The 21,198-nt window shown below is 40.4% G+C and overlaps 1 protein-coding gene across 1 annotated transcript; it reads right to left on the bottom strand.

Annotated features, from left to right (window-relative positions):
* Positions 1-3,529: 3,529 nt before the first annotated feature.
* On the bottom strand, positions 3,530-21,134 carry mrpl53 (mitochondrial ribosomal protein L53). Its single transcript, XM_055634563.1, has 3 exons — positions 20,978-21,134; positions 8,912-9,024; positions 3,530-4,623 (listed from the first exon to the last, which is right to left on the bottom strand). Exons 1-3 carry the CDS (start codon positions 21,067-21,069, stop codon positions 4,499-4,501), a joined length of 330 nt encoding a protein of 109 aa, XP_055490538.1. The 5' UTR covers positions 21,070-21,134; the 3' UTR covers positions 3,530-4,498.
* Positions 21,135-21,198: the final 64 nt, after the last annotated feature.

Below are 21,198 nucleotides of genomic sequence, written 5' to 3'. Positions count from 1 at the left end.
TGCTCATGTGGAGAGTAATTGATTTTTAAATTCTCCTTTTCGAATTGCCTCTTGGCCTTACCTCTCACCATATCACTAATCTCTAGCAGCCCTGCAACTGTCTGAGATATAGGTGTTCCTTCAATTCTGAGTTCCAGAACACCTACTACTTCAATCACTCCATCTATTGCAGCTTTCAGCTACCAAGATAAGCTGTGGAATGTGAAAAAAATGCAAGCCTGAAAGTAAAAAATATTCAAGAAGTAAAAGAATATACTGTAAATATTCAGCGGACCAGGCAGGATCTCAGGAGAAGAACCCACAAGAACATTTCAGGTTAACAACCTTTTATTGTGACAGGTCATCAATTTGAAATATTTTCTGTTTCTCTCTGCCTGTCCTTCAAAACAATGTAACATTCACCATTTTTATTTCATAAGGTTTGGATATGTCTTTGAAATCTCTATGCTCACCATCTCTCCTTTTTCCCTGAAGATGCTCCAGAAAATCCAAGCTTGACTGTCAGCTCTGAAGTCTCATTTTACTGCATCAAACCCAGCACACATGCAAGATCTGCTGTTCTAACGGAAGAGATTGTGTCCAGTTATGGTAAACTGGAGTATGTAGGCAGACAACATACATGTTTTGAAAGCAGGACTCTGAAGACGACAGAAAACAGCAGTGAGAAAATCGCCATTGAAATGGCAAGATGGTAATTGTGATTGATAGTGGATCAAAGGAAGGTATCATTATTAATTCAAGTGGTAATGGATAGAAGATGAACTGAAAAGACAGCAGTGCATAGAAGAACACCAGCCGCTATATGGACGGCTAGGAGTATAGCAGCAGCTAGAATTGGATTAGGAACAATGAATTCATTGGCTTGACAGAAAAGTAGAATTTGAAAGATCAGACATGAAAGTGTAACACTTTCAGGCAAACCTAATGGAAGTAAACTGAAGGAACTGCAAACACTGGTTTACACACTTCACGTTTTTCTACTCTCTACCATCTATTTTTCCACTTTTTCCCCTTTCTATTGTTTTCTTTTTCTTGTCCTGCTTACTTCCTTCTTATAACATAAAACTAGAGGTTGTACATAGAATGGATTACGGTATTACATAGTTGGCACCTAAAATTAGGTGCCACTGTACTGTTTTGTGCTGTATTAACTTCTAATAAAATAAACAAAAGAAAAAAACAAAAAAAAAGGAACTGCAAACACTGGTTTACCCCGAAGAGACACTAAATGCTGGAGTAACTGAACGGGACAAGCAGCATCTGGAGTGAAGGAATGGGTGACATTTCAGGTCGAAACCCATCATCAGACTGCAAGTCAGGGGAGAGGGAGACAGAGATATGGAAGGGCAAGGTGTGAAAATGAGAGATCAAAGGGACAATGGTCAAGGAAAATGTAGAATGGATCATTGTTAGGTGACAACGAGGCATGCAATCAGTAAAATTTAATCAGGACCGAGAAAGTAGTCACAGAATTAGGATGGGGGAGGGATGAAGAGAGACAGAAAGCAAGGGTTACTTGAAGTTAGAGAAGTCAATATTCGTACCGCTGGGTTGTAAGCTGCCCAAGTGAAATACGAGGTGCTATTCGTCCAATTTGCATTGGACCTCACTCTGACAGTGGAGGAGGATCAGGCCAGAAATGTCAGTATGGGAATGTGAGGGAGTTACAGAGAATAGGGGAGCCAGTCTTGATGTAGATTGAAATATGAGCATGTGAGTTTTGGAATGGGTTGTAAGCTGCCAAGGCAGAACCTGAGAAAAGCGCTAAGCCTGGGAGCCCTGGTATGGGAGAAAGGAGAAATAATCTTTGGGATTTTTATGATCGGTTAGGTAGAACTGACTGGAAGATGAAAGTAAAGAAATGGGGAGTGGAAGGTATGCTGAGGTGTTAGAGAGTACAAACTACCACGAGTAAACAGCAATTCCAGGGGTTCCAGACCGTGCCGTCACCAAGAGTTTGCAAGTGTTTTTTTTTACATTTTGAACTTGGTTAAATCGGTACTTATATGTTGATTTGTACTGTCTAATATTTGAAGGAAAGAGTTCTGAAAGTGTTTATGTTCAGTAATATTGCCTCATGTGTTATATTCCACACTGGGATTTCTTAATATCAGTGATTTAAGATATATAGAAATGTGCAATACTATTGGGTAAAGCTTTGATATAGACCCGATTTAATTATTGATACAATTAATGCACTCAGATTTGCATACAGTTATGGCAGCAGTTGAAGAAGGGTCCCAACCCGAAACATCACCTATCCATGTTCTCTGGAAATGCTGCACGACTGGCTGAGTTACTCCAGCACTTTGTGCCAATCTCTGCTTTTACATTTATACTTACTTGGTGGCAAGATCTAAAATGTATTCAGAGGATAAATGAGCATTAGTAATGACACTGTTTTGATTTCAATCCAAGTAGTAGCTTGCAGCCTACAGTATTTACTTATTTAGATGCTCATTCCAGGGATTCTATTTCTATTACATAATCCAGGTATTCATTTAATCTACTCTTTGCAGTTTGTGTGAAGAATTTTCTGAAAACCATCCCAAATTTGTTCCTTTTTATTGATTTGAACATTCTCTCCCCGTTTAATAATATTCCAGATAAACATTTTTTCAGGCTGGATTCCACATGAAGTTCAATAATTTCAGACAATCAATATTTCTAGCATTCGTTTTTTTTTTACATAGAAACATAGAAAATAGGTGCAGGAGTAGGCCATTCGGCCCTTCGAGCCTGCACCGCCATTCAATATGATCATGGTTGATCATCCAACTCAGTATCCTTCTTTACTTAGTACTCAGTATTTACTTTTAATTTTTTTCCCTTCCTGTTCACATGTCCCAGGACTGACCTTTTGTTTCTTAATTTACACCATTATCACTCCATCCGGCACTATTTTTCCTTTTTGGCACCAAATATTAGGATGCAAGCCATGGAATGTCTATACCTCTCTATTACATTCCATCAACAATTTAATTTGACATTGAAGTTGATAGAATTTCACTAAAGAATGCTACAGTTTAATTATTAATTCATCTGGTGCATTATTTTGGTTATGTAGTTTAATAATTACCTTTCTTGATTAGAACAAAGCTACAGTTGTTGGAAAGCCGAAACAAAAGTTGAAAATGCTGTTAGAAGTTTTCCCTTCTATATTAGTTCAGAAAATATAAATAGGGTAAATCTGAAGTTCTTAAAAAGGAGGCAACAACTAAGCTGTAAAACAGAAAATATAAATAGGGTAAGTCTGAAGTTCTTAAAAAGGAGGCAACAACTAAGCTGTAAAACATGCTTTGCCAATGTTATTCATGGGAAAAAATGTCTTTGGTTTAAAAAAAAAAATCAAATTTGTGCAATACTTAGTTAATATCTCTCATTTTTAATTTAAATTTAAAGAGAATTATGTCACTACATATATTTGTTATCCTTAGCCTTATTTCAAAGTTACTGTTGCACATACAAAACAATGCCATGAGTAAAGCTTAATACAACAATATTGTTCACTAAAGTAACTAAGTATTCCCACCTGGTTAAAATTTTTATTGCAATAGAAGTACATTAAGAGTAATGTGTAGGAAAGAACTGCAGATGCTGGTTTAAATCGAAGATAGACACAAAATGCTGGAGTAACTAGGCGGGACAGGCAGCATCTATATAGAGAAGGAATGGGTGAGGTTTCGGATCGAGACCCTTCTTCAGACTGATGTCAGGGGAGTGGGTGGGACAGAGATAGAACATCGGCGAGACCAAGCACAGGCTCGGCGATCATTTCGCTGAACACCTCGCGCAGTCCGCCTTAACCTACCTGATCTCCCGGTTGCTCAGCATTTTAACTCAGTCTCCCATTCCCAATCTGACATTTCTGTCCTGGGCCTCCTCCATTGTCAGAGTGAGGCCCAGTGCAAATTGGAGGAACAGCACCTCATATTTCGCTTGGGTAGCTTGCACCCTAGCGGTATGAAAATTGACTTCTCTCACCAAATAGCCCTTGCTTTCCCTCTCTCTCCATCCCCTCCCCGTTCCCAGTTCTCCCACCAGTCTTACTGTCTCTGACTACCTTCTATCTCTGTCCTGCCCACTCCCCGACATCAGTCTGAAGAAGGATCTCGACCCGAAATGTCACCCATTCCTTCTCTTCAGAGATGCTGCCTGTCCCGCTGAGTTACTCCAGCATTTTGTGCCCAAATTAGGAGTAATATAGTGATATGTCAGTGTTCACAACTGGGTGTTCTGATAGCAGTTGCTAAGTTACAATGACGACAGTTTCTTCATTAATCCAGATTTTATTGAACTCAGCTCTGGAGGACATAGATTCTAAAATCATGACTCAGAAGTATGTTGAATGATGAACTGAGAGTTTCATAATACTAGACTGTTCTGTACATTGTAGGTAATCAATACATCTAATTAAACAAGTCAGTCGTCATTCAGCACTTCCCCAGGTTAGAATTGTCAGTGAACACGTTAGCAGGAATGTTCATTGTAACATAAATCAGCTTTTTTTGGATCCAGTTTCTTGCGCCCGAGGGTCCTTGGCCACACATATCTCATTGAAAAATGATAGCATCTCTTTAGTTGTCAAGTTTGCTGCCTTCATTATCAAGCTTTCTCCATCATCTGTTACAAGATGAAAACATCACTTTTATAAATTAAATTAGTAGTAGTTACTGAACTCTAAAATAAACAAGCCAAACAATAAGAGGCCCTTGTTCTTTCTGGACATTGATAAAAGTAACATAAATTGTTCATGTGTGGAAACTAAATTTATATATCACCATATATTTTGGAATGAAACTGACTCTAAAATGAAAGATAAAATTCATGTAAAATATGCAATAACTTTGAATGTACCCCTAAGCTAGAAAAGATGGGGTTTAAGAAAATCCAATTTTCAGTTCCAATTATATCTTATGAAGTAGCTCCAACCAGAGATGGCTGCTGAAAATAACTATAGTGTCAGAAATAAATGGAATACAGGATGCACCCAGTGGTTCCGATAAAGTTGTTTTTAAATTTAGCAATACGAGCCACGGACACAAATATACTTGGAGCAGCTGATTTTCTTTCTATGGGAATAGTTCAACAGTTTCCAATGCCCAGAAGATTCAGTGAAAAAAGTGACATATTTATTTAAACTTGGGAAACGTTGATGTGCATTCCAATCACTGAAAACAAACATACAAGTACAACAAACAGTTGAGAAGACAAACTACTTCACAGCAAAAGTATATATACATATGGGTAAAGGACCAGGGATGTCTTGCCACCATTATTCAGGTCTTAATTACAATTACTATACCATGTACAGTTTTTGTTCCCCTCTTCCAAGAAAAAATATATTCTACTTCAGGGAATACAATATCCCCTCGTTATAACAGACCATGGTCCATTATTGCTAATTGCCCACTATAACCGAATAAGATGTTATCATTGTGTAAATGGTGGAAACAAACAACTGCAGTTGCTGGTTAATACATAAAAGGACGTAAAATGCTGGAGTAATTCTGGAAAACATGGAAGGGTGATGTTTTGAGTTGAGAACATTCTTCAGACTCTCAGTCGTGAACTGGGCATGGAATCCAGGTGAGTTGACAGACCCAGCCTGCTGGCGGACAGGGGAGAGGCGTGGATTAACGGAGTCACTGGTCCGTGGCACGCGGGCGGCCAGAGTGCAGATAAGGGGCGATGGGAAGTGTGGTCTGGAAGCGGCTGAGGAAGCTGTGTGGGCCAGTGGTGGTGGCATGACCCGGGGACAGTGTGGGCAGCCATCAACAGCTCAGTTTGCGATAACCAAAATCTGTTATAAAGAGGTCCGGTAAAATGAGGGTTTAGTGTCTACTACATTGACCGAATACCAAGAAGACTGCAGATATCGCTTTTACATGTCTATTTGTTTGTCTTCTTTCTCTGCCCTCATGAATCTATCAACCATGTTCCTGGGATGATGAAACTGTCGAGGAGAAGTAAATTTGACTAGATTTGTATGCATTCGAAGAATGAGAGCCAATCTAATTGCAGCATTCAAAATTCTAAGAAGAAATTGACAAGATGATGAAAAAAAAAAACACTTAAATAAATGTCACACCAGTAGCACTTGGTTTTTCACTGTTTCTCAGAGAGTTTAAGAGGCCAAATCACTGAATATATGCAAGAAGATGTGTAAATTCCAGTTGCAAATTATATCGTGCTACGTTGAGAAAGTAAACGGTACAGAGGAAGATAATTGGCCACGATCATATTAAATAGACAATAGACAATAGGTGCAGGATTAGGCCCTTCAAGGCAGTACCACCATTCAATGTGATCATGGCTGATCATCCACAATCAGTACCCCATATAATAACCATATAACCATATAACAATTACAGCATGGAAACAGGCCATCTCGACCCTTCTAGTCCGTGCCGAACACATAATCTCCCCTAGTCCCATATACCTGCGCTCAGACCATAACCCTCCATTCCCTGCCCATCCATATAACTATCCAATTTATTTTTAAATGATAAAAACGAACCTGCCTCCACCACCTTCACTGGAAGCTCATTCCACACAGCTACCACTCTCTGAGTAAAGAAGTTCCCCCTCATGTTACCCCTAAACTTCAGTCCCTTAATTCTCATGTCATGTCCCCTTGTTTGAATCTTCCCCACTCTCAGTGGGAAAAGCTTTTCCACGTCAACTCTGTCTATCCCTCTCATCATTTTAAAAACCTCTATCAAGTCCCCCCTTAACCTTCTGCGCTCCAAAGAATAAAGCCCTAACTTGTTCAACCTTTCTCTGTAACTTAGTTGCTGAAACCCAGGCAACATTCTAGTAAATCTCCTCTGTACTCTCTCTATTTTGTTGACATCCTTCCTATAATTAGGCGACCAAAATTGTACACCATACTCCAGAATTGGCTTCACCAATGCCTTGTACAATTTTAACATTACATCCCAACTTCTATACTCAATGCTCTGATTTATAAAGGCCAGCACACCAAAAGCTTTCTTTACCACCCTATCTACATGAGATTCCACTTTCAGGGAACTGTGCACAGTTATTCCCAGATCCCTCTGTTCACCTACATTCTTCAATTCCCTACCATTTACCATGTACGTCCTATTTTGATTTGTCCTGCCAAGATGTAGCACCTCACACTTATCAGCATTAAACTCCATCTGCCATCTTTCAGCCCACTCTTCCAACTGGCATAAATCTCTCTGTAGACTTTGAAACTCTACTTCATTACCCGCAACCCCACCTATCTTAGTATCATCTGCATACTTACTAATCCAATTTACCACACCATCATCCAGATCATTGATGTACATGACAAACAACAGTGGACCCAACACAGTTCCCTGTGGCACCCCACTCGTCACTGGCCTCCAACCTGACAAACAACCATCCACCATTACTCTCTGGCATCTCCCATTCAGCCACTGTTGAATCCATCTTGCTACTCCACCATTAATACCCAACCATTGAACCTTCTTAACCAACCTTCCATGAGGAACCTTGTCAAAGGCCTTACTGAAGTCCATATACACAACATCCACTGCGTTACCCTCATCAATTTCCCGAGTAACATCTTCAAAAAATTCAAGAAGATTAGTTAAACAAGACCTTCCAGGCACAAATCCATGTTGACTGTTCCTAATCAGACCCTGTTTATCCAGATGCTTATATATATTATCTCTAAGTATTCTTTCCATTAATTTGCCCACCACGGACGTCAAACTAACAGGTCTATAATTGCTAGGTTTACTCTTAGACCCCTTTTTAAACAATGGAACAACATGCGCAGTACGCCAATCCTCCGGCACTATTCCCGTTTCTAATGACATTTGATTTCTAATGACATTTGCCCCGTTACCCCGTTCCTGCCTTCTCCCCATATCCCCTGACCGCTATCTTCAAGAGCCCTATCTAGCTCTCTCTTGAAAGTATCCAGAGAACCGGCCTCCACTGCCCTCTGAGGCAGAGAATTCAACAGTCTCACAACACTGTGTGTGAAAAGGTAGACAAAAATGCTGGAGAAACTCAGCGGGTGAGGCAGCATCTATGGAGCGAAGGAAATAGGCAATGTTTCAGGTCAAAACCCTTCTTCTGTGTCCAATTCTTCGGCCCAATTCATCCATGCCAACCAAGACAACCCATCTAAGCTAGTCACATTTGCCCATATTTGGCCCTTATCCATCTGTACCATTCCCATGTAAGTGTCTTTTAAATGTCGTTATCGTACCGTCCTCAGCTACCTCCTCCCACAGCTCATTCCACATACCCACCACCTTCTGAATGAAAAAGATGAAACACAGGTTCTACTGAAATCTTTCCTCTCTCACCTTGAGTAGAGACAAAACCTCAAAGTGAACACTGTGTATAGGATTATAATCTTGCATAATTATTTTTGATGCATATGAACAGTAGAGGATTTAATTCACTGGAAAACAGTGTTTTGTTTGTATGTTTCTATTTCATGAAAAAAAAGTTTTTAAAACATGTGTACATTGATACCAATGATATTGAAAGATGCTTAGTTTTTTAATCTTAGTAACTCTTCCCATCAAAGAATCTCTTGAAGATTATTTCAGACTATAAAATGAAAAAAAGTGTATAAATGCATATTATAAGTACTGTCACGCTATGTAAAAACTTCCAGCGGTCAGCTGGAGTATTACATTATACTGATCAATGTAACTTAAAAACTCATTACACAATGATAACTAATCAAGAAAAGTAATTTATGATCAAGAGCTGAATTTATCCAGCAGCTTGATCAACAGTTATGGGAAAATTACACAAATAGTCACCTGACAATGAAGCTAACATTAGCAGAAAAATGTGGAAATGATGTGGGCTTTCTTTTATCAATTTTGAAAAAGTTACATTTTAGTAAGCTAAAATGGGAAGCAGAACTTACTGAATTTTATAGATATTACAGGCTCTGTCTCATCATGCTTTACATCAGCTACAATCCGACAGTTGGAGTTTGTTTGACGAGCCTTTTTGGTTCCTATTGCCGCAAGAAATTCTCTACAAAACAAGTAAAAAAAATGTAAATGAATACAAGCCTTACCAAAATGTCCAACTCGTATGAAGAAAGATTGGATAGACTCGGCTTGTACACGCTAGAATTTAGAAGATTGAGGGGGGATCTTATAGAAACTTACAAAATTCTTAAGGAGTTGGACAGGCTAGATGCAGGAAGATTATTCCCGATGTTGGGGAAGTCCAGAACTAGGGGTCACAGTTTAAGGATAAGAGGGAAGTCTTTTAGGACCGAGATGAGAAAATCATTTTTTACAGAGAGTGGTGAATCTCTGGAATTCTCTGCCACAGAAGGTAGTTGAGGCCAGTTGAGGCCAGGTAGTTGTCATATCATAGGGTATCTTCAAGATGCTAAAGCATTATTTTATCCGTCCATTTGGATGAGATTTAAAGGTCCCATGATTACAATCTAGAAGGAATCCTTGAGGCCAGTTCATTAGCTATATTTAAGAGGGTGTTAGATGTGACCCTTGTGGTTAAAGGGATCAGGAGGTATGGAGAGAAGGCAGGGACAGAATACTGAGTTGGATGATCAGCCATGATCATATCGAATGGCGGTGCAGGCTTGAAGGGCCGAATGGCCTACTCCTGCACCTATTTTCTATGTTTAAACTGCTAACAGATTTTTCATGCCTTTTTAAAAATAAAATGCACTAGTGTAATTTCTATTTCAAGCAAAATTTCAAATAAACTGTTTTGTTTGGTGAACTTATTCCAAGATCTCTACTCCTCGGCCTCATTTTGTATTTTTTTTTACCAAAATGAACAAACATTAATTTTGCCAAACTGAATTTAACTGTCTATCATCTGCTGATTCATTAAATCTGTTTTTATTTTCCTTGATACCATTTTTCACATTATTATTTGTGACTTCACCCTGCAAATGAGACACTGTTCATGTTCTTCTTTAGTAGCTAGTAAATCCCAGTCTGACAATTCTTCTAAATACATAGAAACATAGAAAATAGGTGCAGGACTAGGCCTTTTGAGCCGGTACCACCATTCAATATGATCGTGGCTGATCATTCAAAATCAGTATCGTGTTCCTCCCTTTCCTCATGTCCCTTGATTCCTTTAGCCACAAGAGCTAAATCTAACTCTCTTGAAAACATCCAGTGAATTCCAGAGAATTCCAGATTCATAACTCTGGGTGAAAATGTTTTTTCTCATCTCAGTCCTAAATGGCCTACCATTTAATGACATACAATTAAATGCATGTATAAATAAAATAATAAACCAATTGCACCTTCTACAAAAATCTTAACCAATTAATGAATGTAAACTATCCACAAATTAAACTACAAAATTCTCCCCAAAATTAAATAGCATACCACAAAGAAACTACAATGTGATATTATATTATTATTCAAACCACAAAATTGTTAAATCTCCCAGAACAGGCGCAGGATGCATGGAGAGGTGTCATATCATAGGGTATCTTCAAGATGCTAAAGCATTATTTTATCCGTCCATTTGGATGAGATTTAAAGGTCCCATGATTACAATCTAGAACTAATTATCAAGGGGCCATTTGTCTCAACTGGTCTAAGCCAGCATTTATATTTCACACTAATTATCTCTTTCAAAATGTTATTGCATCTCTTAATTTTCTCCTTCATGCACTTGCATTTATCAACCACTGCATGTTGCACCAAATTCCATAGATTGCACCCCTTCCAAATTAACTATTCAACGAGAGAGGACACATTCTACTTAACGTAAAGAAGGGGCCCAACCCAAAATATTACGTATCCGTGTTCTCCAGATACTTTTATCCTGTATATACCGTTTATCCTGTATCTGTACACTGTGGACGGATTGATTAGAATCATGTGTAGTCTTTTCATTGACGGGATAGCACACGACAAAAAAGCTTTCATTACCTCTGTACATGTGACAATAATAAACTAAACTAAATTGCTGCCTGACTGAAGCAGGGCCTTGACCCGAAACGTCACCCATTCCTTCTCTCCAAAGATACTGCCTAGCCTGCTGAGTTACTCCAGTTTTTTGTGTCGATCTGCTGCCTGACCTGCTGAGTTACTTCAGCACATTGTGTCTTTCTTCATTCTATTTAATGATCATTTGTTCCAACTTCAAATGTAAGCAGAAATCCATTTCATTGACTTCTTCCATCATTAAAAGACCTCCAATAAGTCACGTGTGAATCTTGCTTTTTCCATAATATTTCGCCAACTGCTACATCATGAGAGGCCCAGGGAGCCGTTGGTGAGAGGGGAGGAGTACCTGTGCTGTAAGTATAAAATACATCGCGGGGCTTGTTTCCACAGAGGCCCAGGGAGCCGTTGGTGAGAGGGGAGGAGTACCTGCGGTGTAAGTATAAAATACACCGCGGGGCTTGTTTCCACAGAGGCCCAGGGAGCCGTTGGTGAGAGGGGAGGAGAACCTGCGACACCAAATCGCCAACGTTCCAGAGAAGGAGTCTGGGGGAAGCCTCTGATTGGTTTACATTTTTACATTTCTGCCTTTAGGTTAAGGATTCTGGGAGTTAAGGATTCTGGGAGTTAAGGGTACAGTATTTATTAGTAAAGTTTAACGGATAAAGTTTTGTGTTTTTTAAATATTTAATATAGTTAAATTGGGAGTAGGATATGTCGGTGGAGATTGGCCCCGTGGTTTGCTCAGCCTGCAACAGGTGGGAGATCAGGGATATGGTCGGTGTCCCTGGTGACTACGTTTGCAGGAAGTGTGTACAGCTGCAGCTCCTGGCAGACCGCATTGAACGGTTGGAGCTGCGGTTGGATTCATACTGGAGCATCCACGACGCTGAGAAAGTCGTGGACAGCACGTACAGTTAGTTGGTCACACCGCAGGTAAAAGGTAAGAGGGCAGAAAGGGAACGGGTGGCCAATAGTCAGCAAAACAGCAATAGTCAGCAAAGCAGCAAAGCAGCAGGCAGGTGGTGCAGGACTCCCCTGCGGTCATCTCCCTCCTAAACAGGTATACCATTTTGGAAACTGTTGAGGGAGATTGCTCATCAGGGGAAGGCAGCAGCAGCCAAGTTCATGGCACCATGGGTGGCTCTGCGGCACATGAGGGGGGGGGAAAGAGTGGAAGGGCAATAGTAATAGGGGATTCAATTGTCAGGGGAATAGATAGGCGTTTCTGCGGCCGCAAACGAGACTCCAGGATGGTATGTTGCCTCCCTGGTGCAAGGGTCAGGGATGTCACTGAACGGCTGCAGAACATTCTGGAGGGGGAGGGTGAACAGCCAGTTGTCGTGGTGCATATTGGCACCAACGATATAGGTAAAAAAAGGGATGAGGTCCTACAGGATGAATTTAGGGAGCTAGGAGATAAGCTTAAAAGTAGGACCTCAAAGGTAATAATCTCTGGATTACTACCAGTACCACGGGCCAGTCAGAGCAGAAATAGGAGGATATTGCAGATGAATACGTGGCTTGAAAAATGGTGCAAGGGGGAGGGATTCAAATTTTTAGGGCATTGGAACCAGTTCTGGGGGAGGTGGGACCAGTACAAACAGGACGGTCTGCACCTGGGCTGGAATGGAACCAATGTCCTTGGGGGAGTGTTTGCTAGTGCTGTCGGGGAGGATTTAAACTAATGTGGCAGGGGGATGGGTACAAGAGCAGAGGGGCAGGGGGGTGTACAATGAAGGTAGAAGCAATAGGTAGCAAGGTGAAAAGTAAAAGTGCCAGGCAGACAAAACCAGGGCAAAAATCAAAAAGGGCCACTTTTCAACATAATTGTATAAGGGGTAAGAGCGTTGTAAAAACAAGCCTGAAGGCTTTGTGTCTCAATGCAAGGAGTATTCGTAATAAGGTGGATGAGTTGAACGTGCAGATAGCCATTAATGATTATGATATAGTTGGGATCACGGAGACATGGCTCCAGGGTGACCAAGGCTGGGAGCTGAACATCCAGGGATATTCAATATTCAGGAGGGATAGAGAGAAAGGAAAAGGAGGTGGGGTAGTGTTGCTGGTTAGAGAGGAGATTAACGCAATGGAAAGGAAGGACATTAGTTTGGAGGATGTGGAATCGGTATGGGTAGAGCTGCGAAACAATAAGGGGCAGAAAACGCTGGTGGGTGTTGTGTACAGGCCACCTAACAATAGTAGTGAAGTTGGAGATGGTATCAAACAGGAAATTAGAAATGCTTGCGACAAAGGCAAAGCAGTTATAATGGGTGACGTCAATCTACATATAGATTGGGTGAATCAAATTGGCAGGGGTGCTGAGGAAGAGGATTTCTTGGAATGTATGCGGGATAGTTATCTAAATCAACATGTAGAGGAACCAACGAGAGAGCTGGCTATTTTAGACTGGGTATTGAGTAATGAGGAAGGGTTAGTTAGTAGTCTTGTTGTGCGTGGCCCCTTGGGCAAGAGTGACCATAATATGGTTGAGTTCTTCATTAGGATGGAGTGTGACATTGTTAATTCAGAAACAATGGTTTTGAACTTAAAGAAAGGTAACTTTGAGGGTATGAGACATGAATTGGCCAAGATTGACTGGCAATTAATTCTAAAAGGGTTGACGGTGGATATGCAATGGAAGGCATTTAAAGACTGCATGGATGAACTACAAAAATTGTTCATCCCAGTTTGGCAAAAGAATAAATCAGGGAAGGTAGTGCATCCATGGATAACAAGGGAAATCAGGGATAGTATCAAAGCAAAGGATGATGCGTACAAACTAGCCAGAAAAAGCAGCATACCGGAGGACTGGGAGAAATTCAGAGACCAGCAGAGGAGGACGAAGGGCTTAATTAGGAAAGGAAAAATGGATTATGAAAGAAAACTGGCAGGGAACATAAAAACTGACTGCAAATGTTTTTATAGTTATGTGAAAAGAAAGAGATTAGTTAAAACAAATATAGGTCCCTTGCAGTCAGAAACAGGTGAGTTGATCGTGGGGAACCAGGATATGGCGGACCAATTGAATAACTACTTTGGTTCAGCTTCACTAAGGAAGACATAAATGATCTGCCGGAAAAAGCAGGGGCCCGCGGGTCAAAGGAGGTGGAGGAATTGAGTGAAATCCAGGTTAGTCGGGAAGTGGTGGTGGGTAAATTGAATGGATTAAAGGCCGATAAATCCCCAGGGCCAGATAGGCTGCATCCCAGAGTACTTAAGGAAGTAGCTCCAGAAATAGTGGATGCATTAGTAATAATCTTTCAAAACTCTTTAGATTCTGGAGTAGTTCCAGAGGATTGGTGGGTAGCAAACGTAACCCCACTTTTTAAGAAGGGAGGGAGAGAGAAAACAGGGAATTACAGACCAGTTAGAGTCAGTTATTAAAGATGGGATAGCAGCACATTTGGAAAGTGGTGAAATCATTGGACAAAGTCAGCATGGATTTACGAAAGGTAAATCATGTCTGACGAATCTTATAGAATTTTTCGAGGATGTAACTAGTAGCGTGGATAGGGGAGAACCAGTGGATGTGGTGTATCTGGACTTCCAGAAGGCTTTCGACAAGGTCCCACATAAGAGATTAGTATACAAACTTAAAGCAAATGGCATTGGGGATTCAGTATTGATGTGGATAGAGTACTGGCTGGCAAACAGGAAGCAAAGAGTAGGAGTAAACGGGTCCTTTGAAGGCAATATCTCCAAGTTTGCGGATGACACTAAGCTGGAGGGCAGTGTTAGGTGTGAGGAGGATGCTAGGAGACTGCAAGGTGGCTTGGATAGGCTGGGTGAGTGGGCAAATGTTTGGCAGATGCAGTATAATGTGGATAAATGTGAGGTTATCCATTTTGGTGGCAAAAACGGGAAAGCAGATTATTATCTAAATGGTGGCCGATTGGGAAAGGGGGAGATGCAGCGAGACCTGGGTGTCATGGTACACCAGTCATTGAAGGTAGGCATGCAAGTGCAGCAGGCAGTAAAGAAAGCGAATGGTATGTTGGCTTTCATAGCAAGAGGATTCGAGTATAGGAGCAGGGAGGTTCTACTGCAGTTGTACAGGGTCTTGGTGAGACCACACCTGGAGTATTGCGTGCAGTTTTGGTCTCCAAATCTGAGGAAGGACATTATTGCCATAGAGGGAGTGCAGAGAAGGTTCACCAGACTGATTCCTGGGATGTCAGGACTGTCTTATGAAGAAAGACTGGATAGACTTGGTTTATACTCTCTAGAATTTAGGAGATTGAGAGGGGATCTTATAGAAACTTACAAAATTCTTAAGGGGTTGGACAGGCTAGATGCAGGAAGATTGTTCCCGATGTTGGGGAAGTCCAGGACAAGGGGTCACAGCTTAAGGATAAGGGGGAAATCCTTTAAAACCGAGATGAGGAGAACTTTTTTCACACAGAGAGTAGTGAATCTCTGGAACTCTCTGCCACAGAGGGTAGTTGAGGCCAGTTTATTGGCTATATTTAAGAGGGAGTTAGATGTGGCCCTTGTGGCCAAGGGGATCAGAGGGTATGGAGAGAAGGCAGGTACGGGATACTGAGTTGGATGATCAGCCATGATCATATTGAATGGCGGTGCAGGCTCGAAGGGTCGAATGGCCTACTCCTGCACCTAATTTCTATGTTTCTATGTTTCTATCATGTCAATTCAGACATCTTCATAATATTTTTCTACATTTCTCCGTTCCAAGAGACCATCCGATCAAAGTTCTCCATACATTTAACATTCTTTCTCTGCTCTGGTACTCTTGAGAAACACTTGAGAAATGAAATGAGGTTTGTACACTTTACAACCTTTATGAATGTTTATTTTGTTTGGTGATTATATTGCAAGATCTCGGCTCCTTTACCTAATTTTGATTTTGGAAAGCTTCCTTATTCCTTTATCCAATATGAGCAAACATTCATTTTGCCAAACAGAATTTAATTTACAATCATCTGCTGATTCATAAAATTTGTTTTATTTTCCTTGATACAATTTTCCACATGATCATTTGTGGCTTTACCCTGCAAATGAGGCACTGTTCAAAATTCTGGCACCTTAAACTAATTGATGAATCCAGTACAGAAATGCAATGTGATAAATATAAGCAGTTCCTGCAAGTCTTGTGCCAATCTTAGAAGTTTCCCTGTTTCTTCTATGTTATGGTCACCTGCCTATCCATTTGCCCATGTTTCTCGCTTCCCACAACATGGCCGTGTCTTGAGGTTGTAATTGAGGAAATTAAGAAGACCTTTTGAAAGGTTGCACGATACACTGAATTGAGTTTGCCCACTTTTGATTTGTTTTACTTTAAAGAATTCAATAAAGATCGTCAAGTATGACCTTTTAAAAATCTATATGCCCTTTCTCATATTTTCTTGTGACAAAGGAGGACATTCATCCATCGGGTCTATGCCAGCTCTTGCAGTAATTCCTTTTCCTCACTTACTTTCCTGGAACAAATTCTCTCTGTCTACATGAATCCTTTGCCTTCAAATATTCTTTGATGGTGAAATGATTCACCATGCTGGCAAATCTTTCCACTGATGCCTGCCTTAGCTGAGAACTGACTGAAATATGGGAAGTAATCCATGCTGTGAACCTTTATTGGTGAAAGGTGTTGTTGTACTGCAAGTGTGAGGTGGTAGATGAACTCAGTCTTGCAAAAGTTGTGTGTACAATCCACCCCCTCATGTTTCAATGAATGAGTCTTCAACTTGGAGCTTGGCATGCATTGTCTTTATTCTGCATTTTGACTACTGTGGTTGGGGTGATCTCAGTTCTAAAGTGGGGACACAGTTGGACAGCTTCCCATTAGGCTTGTAGGTTAGCTCCACTTCAGCAAGTTCTATAGCTGAGGTGCAGCATTGTAGGGAGAAAGACTGAACAAAGTGTTGAGGTATTTGTGCAATTTTGTTGGACACTGGTCTTGACGAAAAACATGATTTTAAAAATTGAATCAATTGGCCTTGACTTTTTTTGTCTGCCTTCAAATTTCATGCTGACACAATGTTTCCAAGTTGAGGCTACCTGCATAAATTTCAAAGTCCATCCGTGCAAACATAAGAGTCAAGATTGTTTTATTGTCATATGTCCCAAAATGTAACAAATAAATTCTTACTTGCAGCAGCAGCACAACAGGTTTGTAAACATAATACTTAATAGCTAACACAACAAACAGCCAACAAAAGTTAAATAAATAAAAAACAATCTAGATCTGAGGATTATGTTTTTCACAGGGAGTGAAGGAATGAGCAAACATAAGAGACAGTAGAGACAGATACAATTACAACCTTTAAAATGTATGAACAGGTGACTGGATAGGAAAGATGTAGAGAGATACAGGTCCAATGTACGCAAAGGGGATTAGTGTGGATAATATGCATTATAGTCGGGATGGATGAGGTGGACTGATAGGGCCCGTTTTTGGTTGTAAGATTCTATGAAAGTATAACAATTTAGGAGTATGTCACCTGGACCCTAAAGCCTGCCCTATCCCTATAACCGTAGCTGATTTACCAAGGGTTTCATTTTCTCTTTTGTCCCAGCTTCCCATAGCCCTGAACTTCCCAATTAGTTTAGTGTTGTTTACAACTTAAATTAAAAAAAGACATGTTTAATTTTATTATTTGTTTCTATTATCTATTAATACTCTGAATAACATTGTTAAAAGCGTGTTTAGTTTAGAGATACAGTGTGGAAACGGGCCCTTGGCACACCAGGTCTACGCCGACCAGCGATCCTCTTGTACTAACACTATCCTACATACACCAGGGACAATTTATAATTTTACCAAGCCTACAAACCTGTACGTTTTTGGAGTGTATGAGGAAACCGGAGATCTCGGAGAAAACCCATACAGATCACGGGCAGAATGTACAAACTCCGTACAGACAGCACCCGTAGTCAGGATCGAACCCAGGCCTCTGGCTCTGTAAGGCAGTAACTATACCGCTGTGCTACTGTGCAACCCTGTTTAAAATTTATCTTCTCCCATCTTAAATTTCTCTAATGATGTAGCCTCCACAATGCTCTGGGTAGGGAATTCCAGATTTACCACCCTCTGCGAGAATAAATTGTTATGCATTTCAGTTTTAAATAACCACCCCTCTAATCATGTAATTATATCATTTTACTTAAGGCTCCCCCCACCAATTACCTATTCATATGTATACTTCGAATTGTGTAGGTTTTGAGAGCCGCTGGTGATATGACAGCCCTCTCATCCCAGCAAGTGAACTGTCTTTGCACCACCTCCAGTGTGAGTATTTCCTTTCTTAAATTAAGGCACCAAAACCGTGCAGTCCTCCGGTCGTGTCCTCCCAGGTAGCCTATGCAATTCTAACAGCACCTTTCCCTTTCTAAACACTGGACCCCTTTCAATAAAGTCCAATATGATATTTGCTTTCTTATTGCATCTGTCTGTTAACATTGTGATATATGCACTTTGACTGCTCTGTACTTCACTCATTTGCAATCTCCACCCATTTAGATAAGAGCCGCATTTTGATTCCTCTCACTGTGATGCATGACCTTACACTTCCACTTATTAAAGTCCTTGTCAGGTTTTCGTCCATTCATTTAATCTGGCCATATCCTGTTCAGGATCCAAATATATACTCATCATCACAATATGCCCTCCCACCAATTTTAGTGTTATCGATAAACTTGGATACCTTACACTGACCCCTCCACCAGCAGACAATAAATAATTGAGAGTCACAAATAAATGATCCTTGGGTAATTCCACATCTTACCAGTCTGAAAAAGATCCATTTATTCTATCTATCTTCCAGCCTTTTGTCCTTGCTAACATACCTTTCCCAATCCCATCAGCAGTGGAGGAACAAATGTCATCTGTCAGCAGCCTCCAGATTTGGACATTCAATATGTGTTCATATGTGAAGTTATCACTTAGCCCTGTAATAATGGGAGATATGATAGCCTTGAAACAATTCAAGATCGATATCTCCCTTGACTTCTCATGTTGACATTTCCACTTATTTTCCACTATGAAACATAAATGAAGCAAAATATGCACCTCAGTGTTATCTCTTCTGAATCATATCATGCATAACTGGCCTAATATCTACATTAATTTCCATTTTATTACATGCTTTCATTGTTCTATTTATTTTTAATAAAATTTGATATTATTATATTATTCTTCCCCATTCCTTCCCAATTCTCCATTTAGTAATTTTCTAAATGTTATCTTATTCCTTTTTGTATGTTATCTTATTCCTTTTTTTGTTCTCCTCTTCATTATTTAAGCACTATGTATTCAGCTTTCTTTAGAATTATTTGCGTCCACCTAGTTTATCCAAGATATCACGTTTTACGATATCATCACATATTTAAAATATAATTTTGCCTGGAATCAACTAATCTTTCCACTTAGGTTTTGTCTATTGCACAATGAAAATAACAATTCATAATTATTGCTCCATCAGCCATACAAAATCCTCCCTTAGTAACTGAAGAAAGTTACAAAATGCTGGAGTAACTCAGCGGGTCAGGCAGCATCCCAGATCATGGATAAGAGATATTTTGGGACCCTCCTTCACACTGATTGGAGGGGGTTGGGGGTGTGGGGGAAGGAAAGCTGGAAGAAGGTAGGGACTGCACAAAACACAGACGATAATAGGTGAGCACAGGCAAGGGGGGGGGGGGGGTAAAAGGCAGCCTGATGGACAAAGGCCAAAGATGAAAAGACATGTTTATGCCGAAAAAAATAGAATTGCAAACAGTGACATTTGGGGATAGAAAAGTTCTGAATTGTGTAGCCAGTGGAAGGGATGCAGGGAGAGGGGGAGGGGAAAAACCAATGCCAGGTCATCCAAGGTTCAGGGGAAAGGAGCGGGTAGGGTTTAGGGGAGAAAGGGGAGGGGGTTAGGTGGGTGGAGGGAGCGGTTTGTGGGTTAGTTACCCAAAGTGGTAGAATTCAACGTTCCTACTTTTGGGTTACAAGCTGCCCAAGTGGAATATGATTCCTCCAGTTTGTGTGTGATTTCACTCTCGCAGTTGCTTGTTATTACATTCCCTTAGTTATTTACTCCTTCATTTAAATCCTCCGCACAATAATAAAATATATTTGTGTTATGCTCTGCTTCTTTCCTTAATAGTCCTTATTGCATATCAGGTGAGAACAGTCTCTGGTTTTTCACTGTTATAATTTACATTACCTTTTTTCTTTTATTGGTCTATGTTATTGTATGTTATTTCGGATTCAGGCAGCGACTCCTCTTCCTTTCCTATCCTTTCTTCTCTGTTATTCTGTGACACATTATAGCCAACAATATATTCGTTTCGGCCCGAAATGTTGCCTATTTCCTTCGCTCCATAGATGCTGCTGCACCCGCTGAGTTTCTCCAGCTTTTTTGTGTACCTAATATTTTCTATTATCCTCTCATACCCATTTTAATATTTTGATGCTAATGTTAGAGTGACTTTAAAAGATTGTTAATGCTGGGCAGCTATAATACACAGAGAGCCTTTCGACAGGAATTAATACCCTGCAAAGCCAATCTGGGTGCAGGCTCAGCCATTTCCACTGACAGAAGACCCGTGAAAAACCTTGTCAATCTACTTCCCATCGACCTGCGAGAATCCGTGTGATGAAGGGGTTCAGCTCAATTAACTTTGTTAAATTCTCTCGTTAGTACTATCTTACTACCTTAAATGTTTTCAGTATTTTCATCTTTTATGTCAAATTATTATTTTACAGACAAGAAACAGAATTCAGTAGATTCTACAAAAGTGCAAGAGATATATTTCCTTGCAGACATTTATATACCAAATAATATCAGAAATATAGAACTCTCCACTACAAATATCAATTGATTATGTACAGTTAATGCTTAAGCTGCGATTGACGGATTGCTCACCAAATGTACCTGGGCATGTGGGATAACATTGGGAATATGGATTAGTTAACAAATAAAAAATGTCAATTTAATAGGGAAATCGAATTCAGCAGCTAAATATAATGGATTATTCTTAACCTCGGTAATCTAATGGAAGATGAATTTTATTCTGAAGGGTTTCCCTACCTGGCGCTTCGGACATTGGATTGGAAAGGACAAAACTGTACGCTGACATCTTTCACCGTCTTCAACGCCACCCTGGTCCTGCCCGCCGCCATTTTGTGTCACTCGGCCTTTGCCGCCGGTAACCATGTAGATCACGTGATCTGCGCCCCGTCATGCACGCTGGGAAATGTAGTCCATGGTGAAGGCCTGGGGACATCACAGCTCTGAAATAAGACACAAAA

The sequence above is a fragment of the Leucoraja erinacea genome, chromosome 4, assembly GCF_028641065.1.
Source record: "Leucoraja erinacea ecotype New England chromosome 4, Leri_hhj_1, whole genome shotgun sequence".
Taxonomy (NCBI): domain Eukaryota; kingdom Metazoa; phylum Chordata; class Chondrichthyes; order Rajiformes; family Rajidae; genus Leucoraja; species Leucoraja erinaceus.
This window is presented reverse-complemented; position numbering and strand designations above follow the sequence as displayed.